Consider the following 21,496-nt stretch of genomic DNA (forward strand, 5'->3'; position numbering starts at 1 on the left):
TAAGAACAAATCCTTATTTACAATGATGGCCTACCCCAGCCAAACCCTCCCCTAACCCGGACGACGCTGGGCCAATTGTGCGCAGCCACAATGGGGATCCCGTTCATGGCCGGTTGTGATACAACCCGGGTCTGTAGCGACACCTTAGACCACTGTGCCACTCGGTCATATCTTCAACGTGTGCACCGGAATTGGATAAGGACACGTGCAGTTGTGTCCCCGATGTGTCTGACTTCACTTATAGCCTGTGAGAAAGACCCGATCACGTGATGGAGAGCCATGTGAATGAGAGGTGCTTCGGCACGCAGCCGGGAGAAGGGAATTATAATTATTATATTCAGCCCAAGTGCACAACGGCCACTAGCTGCAAAATACATGGATTTTTTTAGGGGGCATTGTGGCCACACAAAGGGGATGCAGCCGGGAAATTCGAGGCATTATCAAGTGCTTGTCAAATTGTGAATGAGTGACTGATGTAGTGTGTTCAGCCTGCGCAAAAAAAACAACAAAGCAGAGCTCATGCCTTTCTTGCAACTTTTTTCAAATCATCATTAGAGTTGGATCATGCAGCCTTAGAATGTATTAAAACCTCTTGATACTACCCATCCCAGATCCGGGAGCGTAATCATCGACTGACACTAATTAGCATAACGCAACAGACATAAATATTACTAGAAAATATTCCTATTCATGAAAATCACAAGTGAAATATATTGAAACACAGCTTAGCCTTTTGTTAATCACCCTGTCATCTCAGATTTTCAAAATATGCTTTACAGCCAAAGCAAGACAAGCATTTGTGTAAGTTTATCGATAGCCTAGCATAGCATTATGTCCAACTAGCAGCAGGTAACTTGGTCACGAAAATCAGAAAAGCAATCAAATTAAATCGTTTACCTTTGATGAGCTTCGGATGTTTTCACTCACGAGACACCCAGTTAGATAGCAAATGTTCCTTTTTTCCAAAAATATTATTTTTGTAGGCGAAATAGCTCTGTTTTGTTCCAAATTAGCTCCATAATATCGACAGAAACATGGCAAACGTTGTTTATAATCAATCCTCAAGGTGTTTTTCAAATATCTATTCGATAATATATCCACCGGGACAATTGGTTTTTCAGTAGGTGCGAAAGGAAAAATGGCTACCTCTGTATTTTACGCGAGAATCACTCTGAGAGCCATCAGGTGACCACTTCCACAATGTAGCCGCTTACGGGTATTCTTCAACATATAGGCGTAAAACTACGTCACAATGCTGTAGACACCTTGGGGAATTACGTAGAAAAAGTAATCTGGTTGATAGCCCATTCACTGCTCAATAGGGACGCATCGGAACGCAGAAATGTCAAAACATGAGTCACTTCCGGATTGGATTTTTCTCAGGCTTTCGCCTGCAATTTCAGTTCTGTTATACTCACAGATAATATTTTTACAGTTTTTGAAACTTTAGAGTGTTTTCTATCCTAAGCTGTCAATTATATGCATATTCTAGCATCTTGTCCTGACAAAATATCCCGTTTACTTTGGGAACGTTATTTTTCCAAAAATGAAAATACTGCCCCCTAGTTACAAGAAGTTAAAAATCAAAACATATAGCTCAACATTTGTATCACAACTAAAGTTACTTAAATAACTAAAAATGAAGCATGATTCTTTGTTAACTGCTCAACATTCCCTCAAATCATTTAGAGAATTTTATTCAGCTGTGTTCAATTGTATTCTTCATAATATAAAATAGAATTCTAAGCAAATCTTGTCTGCTAAATTTTTTTATTTTACCTTTATTTAACCAGGCAAGTCAGTTAAGAACAAATTCTTATTTTCAATGACAGCCTAGGATCAGCAGGTTAACTGCCTGTTCAGGGGCAGAACGACACAGACCTTTTCAGCTCGGGGGTTTGAACTTACAACCTTCCGGTTACTAGTCCAACGCTCTAACCACTAGGCTACCCTGCCGCCCTGGCTAGTGTAGCCCACAGCCATATGGCATAGCCAGATCAGGGCCTAACATAAGTAAATCTCAGAGTATGCTATTCTGTTCTTCTGAAATAGCCTACATTTTCTTCATATATTACATGGATTTATTAGACTTTTTCAAATGTAGATGTTCCAAATGTTTACATCAGAGGGTTGAAGGCTATGCATGATGCTAAATATGTTTATGTTAATAATGGTCAATTACCATGAGACTGACAGTTATTTACTTGACAATCACTAGCTGACAAAATTTCATGACCACCATATCCCTAGTTGCTCCTAGATGTTTCCACTTCACAATATCAGCACTTATTGGCAGCTCTAGCAGGGCAGAAATTTGACAAACTGACTTGTGCGACGGTGCCACGTTGAAAGTCACTGAGCTCTTCAGTAAGACCATTCTACTTCCAATGTTTGTCTATGGAGGTGGCATGGCCTTGTGCTCGATTTCATACACCTGTCAGCAACGGATGTGGCTCAAATAGCCGAATCCACTCATTTGAAGGGCTGTATATATATTTTGTATATGTAGTGGAGTTGCTAAAGCAAGTGCATGTCTCTCTTCTTAGGTGTGTGCGTATACTTGTGTGTGTTCAAGTTATATAGGTCACGTGTAAGTACAGTGAAATGCTTAACTTGCAAGTCCTACAAAACAGTGCAGTATTCAATATCAAGATAGTGTAACTAATAAGAACTAAATACCAAGAGAAATAAGAGAGGAAGCTATATCCTATATCCAGGGTCAGTGCCAGTACCAAATTAACAATGTGCAGGGATTATCAATACTGGAGTATTTGAAGTAGAAATGTACATGTAGGCAGGGATTAGTACAAAGTGAGTGGTAGAAATACTAATGGTAATGGCAATCAATAATTAATGAACAGCAGCTTAGTGGCAGTAATAAATCTAATCAATAATATTTTTAGCAGCAGCCTAGGTGTGAGGGATAGCAGTAGTTGTTAGCTATTTAACAGTCTTATGGCCAGGGAGTCTGTTGGTCTGAGACTTGATGCATCGGTACCGCCTGCCGGACGGGAGCATGGAGAACAGTCCATGTTTCGGGTGGCTGGAGTGTTTGGAAATGTTTCGGGCCTTTCTCTGACACCGCCTGGCATGTATGTCCTGGATGGCTGGGAGTTAACCTCAGTGATGCACTAGTCCGTCTGCACCACCCTCTCTAAGGTCTTCCGGTCGAGGGCAGTGCATTTGCCATACCAGACGGTGATACAACCAGTCAGGATGCTCTCGATGTTGCAGCTGTAAAAGTTGCTAAGGACCTGAGGGGCCATGCGAAAAAATGTCAGCCTCCCGAAGGCCAATAGGCACTGCCATGCCTTCTTCACGACTGTGCTGATGTGAAAGAACCATGGTAAGTCCTCAGTGATGTGGACACCGAGGTACTTGAAGCTCTTGACTCTCTCCACTGCGGCCCCGTCGATGTGGATGGGGGTGTGCACCCGCCCCTGTTTCCTGTAGTCCACCATCAGCTCCTTGGTCTTACTGACATTGAGGGAGAGGTTGTTGTCCTGGCACGACATTGCCAGGTCTCTGACCTCACGTTGGTGATCAGGCCTACCACTGTTGTGTCTTCAGCAAACTTGATGATGGAGTTGGAGTCTGAGTCGTCGGTGGAGGGAACTATGGTGTTGAATACTGAACTGTAGTCAAACAGCATCCTCACACAGGTATTCTTCTTTTCTAGGTGGGAGAGGACAGTGTGGAGTGCGATTGTGTTGTCTGTGGATCTGTTGGGGAGGTATGCAAATTAGAGTGGGTCTGGGATGATGGAGTTGAGGTATGCCATGACCAGCCTTTCAAAGCACTTCATTATTACAGATGTGAGTGTTAGAGGGCGGTAGTCATTGTTGCAGGATGCCTTAAGAGTTTTTGGGAAGAGGAATACTCATAGTCAGCTTGAAACGTGGGGATCACAGGTAGAAAATGTCCTTCAAGATGCCTGCCAGCTGGTCTTCACATGCCCTGAGGACACGCCTTGGAATACTGTCTGGCCCTGCGGCCTTACAAGTGTGTTTGTGTACGTACGTGCTGCATGCGTGCTTGTGTGATGCCCAACAGCATGCCAGCAGCAAGGTAGAACTGAGAGGTGTGATGAACCTGCCGTCCTCAGATCGCCTGTCTCTATCTCTTTACACAAGGCAATACTGCTCATAATCATTGATGAAGGTCACAGTAAATAATTCAGACATATCAATAGTATCCCATATTTCTCTCTGTTGGCCTGCGTCCAGTGACCGTCCATCATAGTTTTAGACAGTGCCATGTCTTTCAGTTTTATCTCCACATTTGACAAGGTAGCAGGTCCGGTGAACAGGTCAGAGTTCCATAGCCGCAGGCAGAACAGTTGGCCCTCAGTGTTTTTCGTCTATTCGTTGGGGTGCTGATTAGGCTTGGGCGGTATCCATATTTTTACATTATGGGATTTATGGTATTACCAGCATAGCACACAAGTTAGCGCTAAAAATGCAACAACAAAAAAAGCCCAATGGTGTGCTAACAAATGCTAAGAATGCTAACGAAATTAGCACAAGTAATAGCGACATCACATAGACGCTGTTAGCTAAATGCTAACAAACGAAAACTAACAAACTAGTGTACATGGATCAGAGGGGAGAAAAATGGAGTAAGAAAAAAAATCATAGTATGAATGGCAGCTGTACAGAACTCATCCAGAGCTGTTTGACTTCTGAAACAGGGTAGAAAGCCGTTATAAGATATCTGATGGCAAACATTTAGTAGTGAATTGCATACAAATGTAGTCACCTCATGTTCGTCGCACAACAGCGACTCGCCAATAGATATAGAACGCTATGGACTCAACAGCTCCCGCTTTCTACCATTGCACTATTTACAAACAAACACATGGTTGGCTCAACTGTTCTGAGGAACTACAGTAAGCTTCATAATGTAAAATAATGTGACAGGTGAAATTATGATCGCAATCTGCTTTATCTTCTAGCGTATTGCACAAGTTGACTGCAGTTATTAACTTAATTAAAGTAGCTACTGATATTCAGATTTATTGAAACTTAAATTAAATAGTTTGGACGGTATTACGGTATTGAAAAATTACAGTATTACGGTATTTTTCCAAATACCCCGGTATACGTTATATATACGGTATACCGCCCAAGCCTAGTGCTGCTGTGTATTTTTAGCAGCTGTTCTAGAAGTTATTGTTTTTGAAGATCCCTGCGCGGTTCAGGGTGGTTGCTATGAGGAATGAGTGTTTTTGTTAATGAATCCTAACTTCTCTTGTTCTCTCTTTCTCTCTACCTCTCTCGCTCTCTCTCATTCTCTCTCTCATCTAGACATGGAACACGGTGTGCTGGTGAGGTTGCTGCGGCTGCCAACAACGATGTTTGTGGGGTGGGCGTGGCCTACAACGCCAAAATTGGAGGTGATTGAGGCATGCTCTGCCAATAGCTAATTGTGATTGGTTGACTAGGGTCTGCTGTCTGTTGAACCGGAGTCAATTTCAGTAGAGCACATCGTAGCTATCTCTATACTTGCTAGCTGCCGCTTCTGAATATTTACCAACTTTTGTCAAAACCAAGTCATTTAATCAGTCTAATGGACTCAAGCAACTGTCTGGCCTTTACCAACTTGTGTCCCTAAGCACTCTATCAAAGACAAGCAGCCAACAGTGGAGCCTTGAGAACAGTCCCCAGCAGTCAGCCATAACTCTCCTACTCCTTCTAGCATGCATCTCCTGGTCTAGCAGCTCAGTGTGTGTGTTCTCCTGCTGGGCCGTTCCTAATTACTGTGCAGTGATTAGCATTTAGTGGCTGCGTTGACCCCACCCCCAAACACACACACACACACTCTCATATCACAGCTTTTAGATAGTCAGTGAACACAGCTGGATGGAAAGTAAACCAGCAGTGTCTCTCCATGGGATTCTAACCTCCTGCCCATTTTTTAAATGTTATGTAACTAGGCAAGTCAGTTAAGAACAAATTCTTATTCACAATGATGGTCTAGGAACAGTGGGTTTAACTGCCTTGTTGTTTTTTTTATTTTAATTTGATTGTTTTTTTTACCTTTATTTAACTAGGCAAGTCAGTTAAGAACAAATTCTTATTTTCAATGACGGCCTAGGAACAGTGGGTTAACTGCCTGTTCAGGGGCTGAACGACAGATTTGTACCTTGTCAGCTCGGGGATTTGAACTTGCAACGGTTTCGGTTACTAGTCCAACTCTCTAACCACTAGGCTACCCTGCCGCCCCATGACACTAATGATTATGATGATGATTGTTATAGCGGCATTAATGTGTTAGCTACTGCAGGATTCAAGACATTACCATTCATATTTACCTGACCCCAATTCATCTTTCAAATGCCATCTTGCTTTTATCCAGACTGATTGCTCCATACACACGCAATCAATTTGTGTCTCTCTGCAGGGCCTGTGTTTTTTAAATTTAATTTAATTATTTTTTATTTTTTTCACCTTTATTTAACCAGGTATGTTTTCTAGAGTGTGTAATTTAAGTCTTTGGTTTATCATCTGTCTCTGAGATACAGCAGATAACCTGTGGTTAGCTAGTCAGGTACCATTGCAGTGTAGGACTTATTTGACGATGGCTCATTTCACGCCTTCTGCTACCATTACTGTTCAGAACACTGATCTGAGGCGGTCCACATCAAAGCTGCAGACAGGCCCCTGTCACAAAGAGCAAGTTTTTCCATCCCAAGATCTTAAATAAAACAATTACTATAGTAAGTGCTAGGTAAGTAACGATTCACCAATATGCATCCTCTAGTTCAAATATATAAGTTATGAGTGCATCAGTCTGCGGGTACTCCAAACCGATCCAAATGCATGAGCATGCATCGGTCAGAAAATCGATTCAAACATTACGATTCACCGTTTCACAAATGTTTATTGCTCAAATTACTTGCTTTCTACCTTCCAAAAATACCTCTCATCTTTTGTGACAACTGCGTCCTCTCCTTCAGTGTCGAACTAAGCATGTAATTATGTTGACAGTCATTAATCTGCAAGTCATTTGGCATGCCAAACAACCCGAGGCAATATCGGTAGCGTAGTCAAACTGTGCGCGCTGGCCAAGGAGAGGTAGGCCTATTCCTGATCTGGCACATCTGCGCTTCAGCATTCAAATGTTTGTAAAATGGGTTGCTCAATATTAGGCTTTATTAGTTGAGTGACAACCAATGTAATTTGCTAAGTTATTTTTATCAAATGTTCTGTTGAACAACAGCAAAGGACCTTGTGAAGATGCTGGAGGAAAAAGGTACAAAAGTATTTATATCCACAGTTAAACGATTCCTATATCGATATAACCTGAAAGGCTGCTCAGCAAGGAAGAAGCCACTGCTCCAAAACCGCCATAAAAAAGCCTGACTACGGTTTGCAAATGCACATGGGGTCAAAGATCATACTTTTTGGTCTGATGAAACAAAAATAGAACTGTTTGGTCGTAATGACCATCGTTATGTTTGGAGGAAAAAGAGGGAGGCTTGCAAACCGAAGAACACCATCCCAACCGTGAGGCACGGGGGTGGCAGCATCATGTTGTGGGGGTGCTTTGCTGCAGGAGGGACTGGTGCACTTCACAAAATAGATGGCATCATGAGGTCGGAAAATTGTGGATATATTGAAGCAACATCTCAAGACATCAGTCAGGAAGTTAAAGCTTGGTCGCAAATGGGTCTTCCAAATGGACAATGACCCCAAGCATACTTCCAAAGTTGTGGCAAAATGGCTTAAGGACAACAAAGTCAAGGTATTGGAGTGGCCATCACAAAGCCCTGACCTCAATCTTATAGAACATTTGTGGGCAGAAATGAAAAAGTTTGTGCGAGCAAGGAGGCTTACAAACTTGACTCAGTTACACCAGCTCTGTCAGGAGGAATGGGCCAAAATTCACCCAACTTATTGTGGGAAGCTTGTGGAAGGCTCCCCAAAACCTTTGATCCAAGTCAAACAATTTAAAGACAATGTTACCAAATACTAATTGAGTGTATGTAAACTTCTGACCCACTGGGAATGTGATGAAAGAAATAAAAGCTGAAATATATCATTCTCTCTACTATTATTCTGACACTTTACATTCTTAAAATAAAGTGGTGATCCTAAGTGACCTAAGACTGGGAATTTTACTAAGATTAAATGTCAGGAATTGTGTAAACTGAGTTTGAATGTATTTGGCTAAAGTGTATGTAAACTTCCGACTTCAACTGGATGTGGCTTGTCAAGCACATCTTTACCCCTGAACTTATTTAAGCTTGCCATAACAAAGGGGTAGAATACTTATTGACTAAAGACATTTCAGCTTTTCATTTTTAATTCATTTCTAACAACATATTTCCACTTTTACACTGTGGTATTGTGTGTCGGCCAGTGACCCAAAATCTCAATTTAATACATTTTAAATTCAGGCTGTAATACAACAAAATGTGGAAACCAAGGGGTGTGACTACTTTCTGAAGGCACTGCATCTAGATTCGATTTGAATCGTCTTGAAAGGGTAAGATGCACATCCCTAGTAAGTGCCTATTGAGTGTCAATTAAAGTACAGGGTTGATGATTTCATCTTAAATCCGCCATGAATCCCCCTGTGACAGGGGGAATGGAAGCTTAATATGTGCAGCAGGTAGGGGATATTGAATGCAAGCTTTAAAAATATGTTGTTAAAACATTTCAGGCCTGCTTCCTACCACAAAACACCAGGAAATGGCCAGAAACCTGCTTTTACGCTATGTTTTGACTATTAGATGTTCAAAATTTCTTTTGAAAAAAATATTTAAAAATGAATCGTTTCACCATATTAAAACGAGAGTTCACGTAACAGGATTGACTTTAAAATGAGAGACAGACGTAAATTAATCACTAATCACATTAAATAAATAATAATCTTCAGAAATTATATTGCCAAAGCAACGAAGGCTTTATGATGAAGACATTTTGCAGTTAAAATCTTCCTAGAAGTCACAGAGGATACAGAGGGACATGTCAAAATGCATCATTTTGCCAATTTAGCAAGTCTTTATTCATATACAAATTTGGATTTATTGAATTCTCTATGTGGTCTATATTAAAGGGCACTTTATTTAATATAACTGGCTTTTCAAATTCAATATTGGTGCACAATTTCTAAAAAATAAGGCACTCATTTCAATGAATGACCCTGCTACTGGGCCAGTTGGTTTCCCTCAGGTCACAGACACTGTTGGAGGCACCGTAAAAACCCTAAAACCCTCCTGCACTTGTTCGTCAGAAGGAATGTTCTGCCCATCTTGTGTTGTTTGCGAGATGTATGTTTTCCTACCTGGTTGTTTAATGAAGGAGAAGGTATTGACTCTTGTTTTAATGGCCAGCTGTGCTTTTTTATAGCTACAACAGTAAAAAGTGTGTGCGTGTGAGTAAGTGAGCACACTTCTGCATGCTTGTGTCTGAGAGTACAATTGCTCATCACATCTGACAGAGTGACAGGCTCATAAGCCCTTTGTCTCCCCAGTGTGTTTGTCAATATGACAGCCAGACACAAAAGGCTTTGTATCCCAACTGCATCATGTTTATAGCACCCTACCTCTTCACCGCTCATGCTGTCTCTCTGACACAATGTTCCTCTGTCTCTCTCTTTCTGTCACCTCTCTTTCTCCCTTTGTCTCACCCTACCTGTCTATCTACTTTATTTTACCTCTAATTTCACCTGTCTCTCTCTCTCGATCTGTGTACTGACCTTGCGTGTGTGTGTTCAGGTGTGCGTATGCTGGATGGAGAGGTGACAGATGTGGTGGAGGCCCACTCCCTCAGCCTCAACTCGCAGCACATCCACATCTACAGCGCCAGCTGGGGCCCAGAGGATGATGGGAAGACGGTAGACGGCCCCGCCAAGCTGGCCAAGGAGGCATTCCTCCGAGGAGTCACTGAGGTCAGTCAGTGGAGCTAATTCATTACTGGAGCACACATGGTTTATGATGCATACCTACCTAGGGTTGTTGCTATGACCTTATTATTGCCACACCAGCATTCATGAGTCGTGACCGCAGAAATATTCTATGTGACCCCTGAGTCACGGTAATCTCCTTTTATGCACTCTGGACATGCTTTGGTAGTACCCAACTTGCTAACGACCATTAGGTCGTTAATGGCCTGGTACTCAGGGCTCTATTGTCTCTCAACCGCTCTGACATCAATGCAAATGCAATCGAAATTCACATCAAACACTTATCATCAAAACAGTAGGCCTATCATACTTTTACAACTCACCTCACTGTGATGATCAATTTGAAGAAAGAAGTTCAACAGCAGGTTGTGTAAAACATGGTTGTTGTGGATGTTGTTTCAAAGCCTAACACAACGAAATGGACAGCACTTTCTAAGGTGATGATTAATTCAAGACTCCCATGAGCAGATTAGAGTTTATGAGCCCAGGCCCCCCCCCCCCCCATTTTTTAAAATAAATATAAAAAGTATGATTGTGCCATTATACAGTACATACAGTGCCTTGCGAAAGTATTCGGCCCCCTTGAACTTTGCGACCTTTTGCCACATTTCAGGCTTCAAACATAAAGATATAAAACTGTATTTTTTTGTGAAGAATCAACAACAAGTGGGACACAATCATGAAGTGGAACGACATTTATTGGATATTTCAAACTTTTTTAACAAATCAAAAACTGAAAAATTGGGCGTGCAAAATTATTCAGCCCCCTTAAGTTAATACTTTGTAGCGCCACCTTTTGCTGCGATTACAGCTGTAAGTCGCTTGGGGTATGTCTCTATCAGTTTTGCACATCGAGAGACTGACATTTCTTCCCATTCCTCCTTGCAAAACAGCTCGAGCTCAGTGAGGTTGGATGGAGAGCATTTGTGAACAGCAGTTTTCAGTTCTTTCCACAGATTCTCGAATGGATTCAGGTCTGGACTTTGACTTGGCCATTCTAACACCTGGATATGTTTATTTTTGAACCATTCCATTGTAGATTTTGCTTTATGTTTTGGATCATTGTCTTGTTGGAAGACAAAACTCCGTCCCAGTCTCAGGTCTTTTGCAGACTCCATCAGGTTTTCTTCCAGAATGGTCCTATATTTGGCTCCTTCCATCTTCCCATCAATTTTAACCATCTTCCCTGTCCCTGTTGAAGAAAAGCAGGCCCAAACCATGATGCTGCCACCACCATGTTTGACAGTGGGGATGGTGTATCCAGGGTGATGAGCTGTGTTGCTTTTACGCCAAACATAACGTTTTGCATTGTTGCCAAAAAGTTCAATTTTGGTTTCATCTGACCAGAGCACCTTCTTCCACATGTTTGGTGTGTCTCCCAGGTGGCTTGTGGCAAACTTTAAACAACACTTTTTATGGATATCTTTAAGAAATGGCTTTCTTCTTGCCACTCTTCCATAAAGGCCAGATTTGTGCAATATACGACTGATTGTTGTCCTATGGACAGAGTCTCCCACCTCAGCTGTAGATCTCTGCAGTTCATCCAGAGTGATCATGGGCCTCTTGGCTGCATCTCTGATCAGTCTTCTCCTTGTATGAGCTGAAAGTTTAGAGGGACGGCCAGGTCTTGGTAGATTTGCAGTGGTCTGATACTCCTTCCATTTCAATATTATCGCTTGCACAGTGCTCCTTGGGATGTTTAAAGCTTGGGAAATCTTTTTGTATCCAAATCCGGCTTTAAACTTCTTCACAACAGTATCTCGGACCTGCCTGGTGTGTTCCTTGTTCTTCATGATGCTCTCTGCACTTTTAACGGACCTCTGAGACTATCACAGTGCAGGTGCATTTATACGGAGACTTGATTACACACAGGTGGATGGTATTTATCATCATTAGTCATTTAGGTCAACATTGGATCATTCAGAGATCCTTACTGAACTTCTGGAGAGAGTTTGCTGCACTGAAAGTAAAGGGGCTGAATAATTTTGCACGCCCAATTTTTCAGTTTTTGATTTGTTAAAAAAGTTTGAAATATCCAATAAATGTCGTTCCACTTCATGATTGTGTCCCACTTGTTGTTGATTCTTCACAAGAAAATACAGTTTTATATCTTTATGTTTGAAGCCTGAAATGTGGCAAAAGGTCGCAAAGTTCAAGGGGGCAGAATACTTTTGCAAGGCACTGTAGCTGTACTGCATATTACACATGGCAGAAAAAGATCAAACAAAACTGTTTTAAGATGTCTTTGGTACATAGTTGGTCTAGCCTATACTCAAAAATTAAACAAATTCTAGCAATGGCCTTTGAGTGTGGACTGTATTATTATGCATATTGGATAGGCTGGTTACCTTATCTTACTCCAAAATGTCTATCCATTTTGTATAGTCCACGGCAAGGCTGTTGGTTCATTGATTGTGCCGGGCGGCTTACAGTTAGCCTACAATTAGTGAATTTAATTTTGAATAGCCTTTTTATATTTCATTGGGTGACACATTACCTTCAGCAGAATATCTTGCCACTATGCGTTTCCATCTCCTCCTCTTTCTGCTTTACTCCTTTATCAAGCGCGCAGATAGGCTGTCAAAAGTTTAGTGAAATATGTTTAGGTGCGTAAACATGTTACTATCGATGTTGGAGAGCCCATGGCATACAGAGTTTGGACGGAATATCACCTGTTGGGCAACGAGAGCATGCTCCTCAAACAGTGGTTGATGCATGGAGTGAAATAAGTGTTATTATAATTATTTTTCAGCTGCTCATATTAAGAACATGCTCCACTATAAACCTGAAGTAGCCGACAAAACAGACCGATGGGAAACCGTGCAGCCTTCATTCGCTATTCAAGTTCCTGCCCGTTTGATAATGGGTCATTTTAAATCTAAACTATTTTGACATATTAGTCAAAACAAAATTAAATTGAGAGTAGTCTGATGGGTGAAAATATGATCACTTGATGAGAGAACAGCTGTGCAGCCTGAGGCAAGAAACGGAGCGCAAGCTTTTTTTTCTACTTTCTCAAATCATCAATAGTCTATAGTCACATCGTGCAGCCCATATATGTTTTGATTTCTAAGACATTCTAAGGTTTGTATCATTCACAAGTTGCCAAATAACTCTAAATCTAGCATATAGGACCTGTTTCAAATGACCACTTTTACGCTCAACATAGCCATTTCATATGCGCTCTCGCTCCATAATGGGAAAAAATATCCTTTCTATTTTATTCAGCTAAGTTAAATTATATTCTTCTTATTATAAAATAAAATAGTGTCATGGGGACTTATAAGCATATCTTTTCAGCTAAATTAACAAACCTACAGCCTACGGCATAGGGATGATAACATAGGCCAACTCATTATGTTCCTCTTAAATACTTTTTCTTCATATTATGTATCTTTAGACCTGACCAAAATAAATAATGCATTTAATGTGATGGTGTTTATTAAATGGTTCATTAGACTTTTTTTCAAATGTATACTGAACAAAAATATAAATGCAACATGCAACAATTTCAATGATTTTACTGAGTTAAAGTTCATATAAGGAAATCAGTCAATTGAAATAAATGAATTTGGCCTATGAATTTGGCCTATCTATGAATTTCACTTTACTGGGCAGTGGCGCAGCCACCCTCTTGGGAGCCAGACCCACCTACTGGGGAGCCAGCCCCAGCCAATTGGAATTATTTTTTTCCCACAAATGGGCGTTATTACATACATACATACTCCTCAGTTTCATTAGCTGTCTGAGTGGCTGGTCTCAGACAATCCCGCAGGTGAAGAAGCCGGATGTGGAGGTCCAAAGCTTGAGAGGATCTGCAGAGGAACTCCCCAAATACAGTTGTGCCAAGCCTGTAGCGTCATAACCATGAAGACTCAAGGCTGTAATCGCTGCCATAGGTACTTCAACAATGTCCTGGGTGAAGGGTCTGAATGTGACATTTTTTGTTTTTTTTGTTTTACATTACTTGTTTTTTTGCTTTGTGATTATGGGGTGTTGTGTATAGAATGATGAGGGGGGAAATTAAGGCTGTAACGTAACAAAAATGTAAAATGTCAAGGGGTCTGAACTTTCTGTCCTACTTTCTGAATGCGCTTTAGCTTCCTCACTTATTCCTTATTTCTCATGTTATTTTTTATTAGTTATAATATTTTGATATTGAATACTGCAGTGTTGGGTGGGGCTTGAAAGTTAAGCATTTCACTGTACATGTCCATGTGACAAATAAAAGTTGAAAGTTGAACTTGAACTCAGGGTTTCAAAGTGCGAGCAGCGCAAGTGATTTAGGCTAAACAAGGAGGTGAGTTCGAGATATCGGAAAGTATGCATCTTGAAATAGTTTTCACATAACTTCATATATCTGAACTCAGAATCAATTGGGCTTCCCAAAAATAAAATTGGCACTGTGATAGAACATTTATTTTGATTGACGATTTTCGGAATTTTAATACAGCTGTGGCAGGCTCTCTCTCTACCCACGCCCCTTTCAAGTCCTATTTTGTTGCACAGTGTTTCCAGTCTTTATATGCAGTAGCAATTGAGCCTGGGGACGAGTTTACAGAACACCCAATACATTACCCATGTCATTCAGATCTCGTGTAATCCCAGCCTACACACACACGCACACCCTCTGGCAAAGATTTCCAGCTGGCAGGCAGACGCTGGAATAGGTTTGAGTGACAGAGTTAGGGCTTTGCATAGGCGCTTTGTTGTGACTTTTGTGGGACTACATTTTTAAATAACATTATTAACCGGTTCCCATGCTTTAAAAATAAGTTATGTTCCGGAACCGTATAGATCACTTTAGGTTCAGGTTCTGTTCCTCAAATCATTTAGTTATTTTTCAGTTCTGTTCCCTGAACCGGTTCCAACCCGTGGTGCAGACTCTAGCGCAGTGGAAGTTTCTACTTATTGTTCACCCGTCTTGGAATACCTGATGATCAAATACTGACCCTTCTACCTCCCGAGAGGTAGAAGGGTTGGGTAAAAGGGTTTTCTTTGTTATCATGACTGCTGAATATATTCCACCCCAGGACAACAACAACAAGCTGGCATTTAATGAATTGTACGAGGCAATAAACAAGCAGGAAACCATTCACCCAGAGGCTGCTTTTCTTTTTGCTGGCAATTTTAATTCCACGTTACTAAGACACGTGATGCCCACCCGTAGCACGTGCTCCAGCAGGTATATTGCACTGATCATCCCCAAAGCCAACACTTCCTTTGGCCGCCTTCCAGTTCTCTGCTGCCAATGACTGGAACGAATTTTAAAAATCTCTGAAGCTGGAGTCTTATACTCTAACTTTAAGCATCAGCTGTCTGAGCTGCTTACCGATCACTGCTTTGCTTTATCTTGGCCAGATCGCAGTTGTAAATGAGAACTTGTTCTCAACTGGCCTACCTTGTTAAATAAAGGTGAAATAAAAAAATAAAAAATGTATCAACACATCTCCTTCTCCACTGGGGCTGATAAAGTCCTAGACCACTGTTACTCAACCCACAAACAAGCATACAAGACCCTCCCCCGTCCCCCTTTGGCAAATCAGATCATGTCTCTATACTCCTGCATCCTGCTTACAGGTTCAGAGGCTATGTTGCAGGACTGCTTTGCTAGCGCTGACTGGAATATGTTTTTCCTGCTGATACCATCGGCGCGCTAACCACCTCCGTGTCGTGCTTCATCAGGAAATACATTGCAGACGTTGTCTCCACAGTGAAGATTCACTGCTTCCCCAATCAAAAGCACCGGATTAACACTGACATATGCTCTAAACTAAAGGACAGAGCTACCGCACACAGGGCTATTGCAGCTAACCCCGAGCCTACGGCTAAGGACACGAACACGTACAAGAAGTCCCGCTACGACCTCCACAGAGCCATCAAACAGGCAAAATAACAATATAGGAACGAGGTGGAATCCTATTATACCGGCACCGACGCTCGACGCGTGTGGCAAGGGCTACGGTCCATTATGGATTACAAAGGTAGACCTAGCCATGATGCCTCCCTACCAGTCGAACGCAATACATTTATTCGAGCTGTGCATGAGGGCCCCTACCGTCCCAGAGGACTGGGTGATCTCGCTCTCCAAGGCCGACTTGAGTAAAGTTTTTAATCTGGTCAACACTCTCCAAGGCCACGGAGCTATATGGTATTCCAGGGCGCATTCTTAGAGCATGCACAGACCAGCTGGCAGGCATCTTCGCGGTCATTTTCAATCTCTCATTGCCCCAGCCTGTAATCCCTACTTGTTTTATGCTGACCAGCATCATTCCTGTGCCCAAGAACACATCATCTCCATCATCCCAGACACCCTTGACCCACTTCAATTTGCATACCGCCCCAACAGATCAACTGACAATGCACTCCACACTACCCTCTCACACGTGGACAAGAGGAATACCTACACTACCGTTCAAAAGTTTGGGGTCACTTAAAAATATCCTTGTTTTTGAAAGAAAAGCACATTTTTTGTCCATTAAAATAACATCAAATTGATCATAAATACAGTGTAGACATTGTTAATGTTGTAAATGACTGTTGTAGCTGGAAACGGCAGATTTTTTATGGAATATCTACATAGGGGTACAGAGGCCCATTATCAGCAACTATCTGTGTTCTAATGGCACGTTGTGTTAGCTAATCCAAGTTTATAATTTAAAAGGCTAATTGATCATTAGAAAACCCTTTTGCAATTATGTCAGCACAGCTGAAAACTGTTGTGCTGATTTAAAGAAGCAATAAAACTGGCCTTCTTTAGACCAGTTGAGTATCTGGAGCATCAGCATTTGTGGGTTCTATTACAGGTTCAAAATGGCCAGAAACAAATAACTTTCTTCTGAAACTTGTCAGTCTATTCTTATTCTGAGAAATGAAGGCTATTCCAATGCGAGAAATTGCCAAGAAACTGAAGATCTGGTACAACGCTGTGTACTACTCCATTCACAGAATAGCGCAAACTGGCCCTAACCAGAATAGAAAGAGTAGTGGGAGGCCTCCAGAGCACAACTGAGCAAGAGGACAAGTACATTAGTGTCTAGTTTGAGAAACAGACGCCTCAGAAGTCCTTAACTGTCAGCTTCATTAAATAGTACCCGCAAAACTCCAGTCTCAACGTCAACAGTGAAGAGACCACCCCGGGATGCTGGCCTTATTGATTAGATGTATTACTCCCTTACTCTGCTGTCCATTGATTATTGACTGCCATTACCATTAGTATTTACCTATTTATCCTGCTACTGTTCACAATTACTCCTATTTACATGTATACATTACCACTAGTATATTACCACTTAGTGAACAAAACATTAGGAACACCTGCTCTTTCCATTACATAGATTGATCAGGTGAATCCAGGTCATGTGTGCCAGAGGGTGAATGGGCAAGACAAAATATTTAAGTGCCTTTTGAACGGGGTATGGTAGTAGGTGCCTGGCGCACCGGTTTGAGTGTGTCAAGGTCTGCAACGCTACTGTTTTTTCACACTCAACAGTTTCCCATGTGTATCAAGAATGGTCCACCACACAAAGGACACCCAGCCACAACTGTGGCATTGGAGTCAACATGATCCAGCATGTTGATGCTTCCAACACCAGCATGCTTTCAACACCTTGTAGAGTCCATGCCTCGATGAATTGAGGCTGTTCTGAGGGCAAAAGGGGGTGCAACTCAATAATAGGGAGGTGTCAGTGTATATTCCTGCTACCAGTCACTTTTCAGCCCTGTTTACATGTATATCCTTCTACTAGTCATCCCTGTTTACATGCATATCCTTCTATTAGTCACCTTTCAGCCCTGTTTACATGTATATCCTTCTACTAGTCATCCCTGTTTACATGCATATCCTTCTATTAGTCACTTTTCAGCCCTGTTTACATGTATATCCTTCTACTAGTCACCTTTCATCCCTGTTTACATGCATATCCTTCTATTAGTCACCTTTCAGCCCTGTTTACATGTATATCCTTCTACTAGTCACCTTTCAGCCCTGTTTACATGTATATCCTTCTACTAGTCACCTTTCAGCCCTGTTTACATGCATATCCTTCTACTAGTCACCTTTCAGCCCTGTTTACATGTACATCCTTCTACTAGTCACCTTTCAGCCATGTTTACATGTATATCCTTCTACTAGTCACCTTTCAGCCCTGTTTACATGCATATCCTTCTACTAGTCACCTTTCAGCCCTGTTTACATGTATATCCTTCTACCAGTCACCTTTCAGCCATGTTTACATGTATATCCTACTACCAGTCACCTTTCAGCCCTGTTTACATGCAAATCCTTCTATTAGTCACCTTTCATCCCTGTTTACATGCATATCCTTCCACTAGTCACCTTTCAGCCATGTTTACATGTATATCCTTCTACTAGTCACCTTTCAGCCCTGTTTACATGTATATCCTACTACCAGTCACCTTTCAGCCCCGTTTACATGTATATCCTTCTACCAGTCACCTTTCAGCCATGTTTACATGTATATCCTACTACCAGTCACCTTTCAGCCCTGTTTACATGTATATCCTACTACCAGTCACCTTTCAGCCCTGTTTACATGTATATCCTTCTACCAGTCACCTGTCAGCCCTGTTTACATGCATATCCTTCTACCAGTCACCTTTCAGCCCTGTTTACATGTATATCCTACTACCAATCACCTTTCAGCCCTGTTTACATGAATATCCTACTACCAATCACCTTTCAGCCCTGTTTACACGTATATCCTTCTATTAGTCACCTTTCATCCCTGTTTACATGCATATCCTTCTATTAGTCACCTTTCAGCCCTGTTTACATGTATATCCTACTACCAGTCACCTTTCAGCCCTGTTTACATGTATATCCTTCTACCAGTCACCTTTCAGCCATGTTTACATGTATATCCTACTACCAATCACATTTCAGCCCTGTTTACATGTATATCCTTCTATTAGTCACCTTTCAGCCCTGTTTACATGTATATCCTACTACCAGTCACCTTTCAGCCCTGTTTACATGCATATCCTTCTATTAGTCACCTTTCTATATCCTTCTTCCAGTCACCTTTCAGCCCTGTTTACATGCATATCCTTCTACTAGCTACCTTTCAGCCCTGTTTACATGTATATCCTTCTACTGGTCACTTTTTATGTATAAACCCTCTTCAACCATTCCAGTACCCCTGCACATTGAATAAAAAATAAGGTACTGGCACTGACCTGTATATACTTGCATTATCGTGTTTCTTTAACTCTCATCGTAGTTCTTGTGTGTTTTTAGTTATTTATTTTTTTATACTATTTTCTATTATTTATATTTTTATTATTATTATCACTATTTTTGGGAAAGAGCTCTCAAGGTAAGAATTTCACTGCACTATTTTACACCTTTTATTTATTTATTTTTCACCTTTATTTAACCAGGTAAGGTAGTTGAGAACAAGTTCTCATTTGCAACTGCGGCCTGGCCAAGATAAAGCATAGCAGTTCGACACATACAACAACACAGAGTTACACATGGATGTAACAAAACATACAGTCAATAATACAGTAGAAAAAAAAGAAATATATATACAGTGAGTGCAAATAAGGTCAAATAAGGGAGTTAAGGCAATAAATAGGCCATGGTGGCGAAGTAATTACTATATGGCAATTAAACACTGGAATGGTAGATGTGCAAAAGATGGATGTGCAAGTAGAGATACTGTGGTGCAAAATGAGCTAAATAAATGCATACAGTATGGGGATGAGGTAGATAGATGGGCTGTATACAGATGGGCTATGAACAGGTGCAGTGATCTGTGAGCTGCTCTGACAGCTGGTTCTTAAAGCTAGTGAGGGAGATGGGAATCTCCAGCTTCAGTGATTTTTGCAGTTCGTTCCAGTCAGTGGCAGCAGAGAACTGGAAGGAAAGGCGACCAAAGGAGGAATTGGCTTTGGGGGTGACCAGTGAGATATACCTGCTGGAGCGTGTGCTACGAGTAGGTGCTGCTATGTTGACCAGCGAGCTGAGATAGGGCGGGGCTTTACCTAGCAGAGACTTGTAGATAACCTGTAGCCAGTGGGTTTGGCGACGAGTATGAAGCGAGGGCCAGCCAACGAGAGCGTACAGGTCGCAGTGGTGGGTAGTATATGGGGCTTTGGTGACAAAACGGATGGCACTGTGATAGACTACATCCAGTTTGCTGAGTAGAGTGTTGGAGGTTATTTTATAGATGACATCGCCGAAGTCAAGGATCGGTAGGATGGTCAGTTTTACGAGGGTATGTTTGGCAACATGAGTGAGGGAAGCTTTGTTGCGAAATAGGAAGCCAATTCTAGATTTAATTTTTGATTACAGATGCTTAATGTGAGTCTGGAAGGAGAGTTTACAGTCTAGCCAGACACCTAGGTATTTGTAGTTATCCACGTATTCTAAGTCAGAGACGTCCAGAGTAGTGATGCTGGATGGGCGGGCAGGTGCGGGCAATGATCTGTTGAATAGCATGCATTTAGTTTTATTTGCGTTTTAAGAGCAGTTGGGAGGCCACGGAAGGAGAGTTGTATGGCATTGAAGCTCGTTTGGAGGTTAGTTAACACAGTGTTCAAAGAAGGGCCAGAAGTATACAGAATGGTGTCATCTGCGTAGAGGTGGATTAGAGAATCACCAGCAGCAAGAGCGACATCATTGATGTATACAGAGAAGAGAGTCGGCCCGAGAATTGAACCCTGTGGTACCCCCATAGAGACAGCCAGAGGTCCAGACAACAGGCCCTCCGATTTGACACACTGAGCTCTATCAGAGAAGTAGTTGGTGAACCAGGCGAGGCAATCATTTGAGAAACCAAGGCTGTTGAGTCTGCCAATAAGAATGTGGTGATTGACAGAGTCGAAAGTCTTGGCCAGGTCGATGAATACAGCTGCACAGTAATGTCTCTTATCGATGGCGGTTATGATTTCGTTAAGGACCTTGAGCGTGGCTGAGGTGCACCCATGACCAGCTCGGAAACCAGATTGCATAGCGGAGAAGGTACGATGTGATTCAAAATGGTCAGTAATCTGTTTGTTAACTTGGCTCTCGAAGACATTAGAGATGCAGGGTAGGATATATATAGGTCTGTAGCAGTTTGGGTCTAGAGTGTCTCCCCCTTTGAAAAGGGGGATGACTGCGGCAGCTTTCCAATATTTGGGAATCTCAGACAATACGAAAGAGAGGTTGAACAGGCTAGTAATAGGGGTTGCAACAATTTCGGCAGATCATTTAAGAAAGAGAGGGTCCAGATTGTCTAGCCCGGCTGATTTGTAGGGGTCCAGATTTTGCAGCTGTCTCAGAATATCAGCTATCTTGATATGGGTGAAGGAGAAATGGTGGGGGCTTGGGCGGGCTGCTGTGGAGGGTGCCGGGCAGTTGACCGGGATAGGGGTAGCCAGGTGGAAAGCATGGCCAGCCGTAGAGAAATGCTTCTTGAAATTCTCAATTATAGTGGATTTGTCGGTTGTAACAGTGTTTCCTAGCCTCAGAGCAGTGGGTAGCTGGGATGAGGTGCTCTTATTCTCCATGGACTTTACAGTGTCCCAGAACCTTTTTGAGTTTGTACTGCAAGATGCAAATTATGTTTAGAAAAGC

At 41.9% G+C, this 21,496-nt stretch overlaps 1 protein-coding gene across 2 annotated transcripts in view; it reads left to right on the top strand.

Moving 5' to 3' along the window:
* LOC115109520 (furin-like) overlaps positions 1 to 21,496 on the top strand; it is a 191,351-nt gene that overhangs the window by 151,864 nt on the left and 17,991 nt on the right. For both annotated transcript variants that reach the window (XM_029634486.2, XM_029634484.2), the window contains exons 7-8: positions 5,307 to 5,395; positions 9,725 to 9,897. In XM_029634486.2, coding sequence (XP_029490346.1) covers positions 5,307 to 5,395; positions 9,725 to 9,897 — 262 coding nt within the window. The remainder of the gene's footprint in view (positions 1 to 5,306; positions 5,396 to 9,724; positions 9,898 to 21,496) is intronic.

This window comes from Oncorhynchus nerka, linkage group LG25 (assembly GCF_034236695.1).
Source record: "Oncorhynchus nerka isolate Pitt River linkage group LG25, Oner_Uvic_2.0, whole genome shotgun sequence".
NCBI classification, from domain to species: Eukaryota; Metazoa; Chordata; class Actinopteri; order Salmoniformes; family Salmonidae; genus Oncorhynchus; species Oncorhynchus nerka.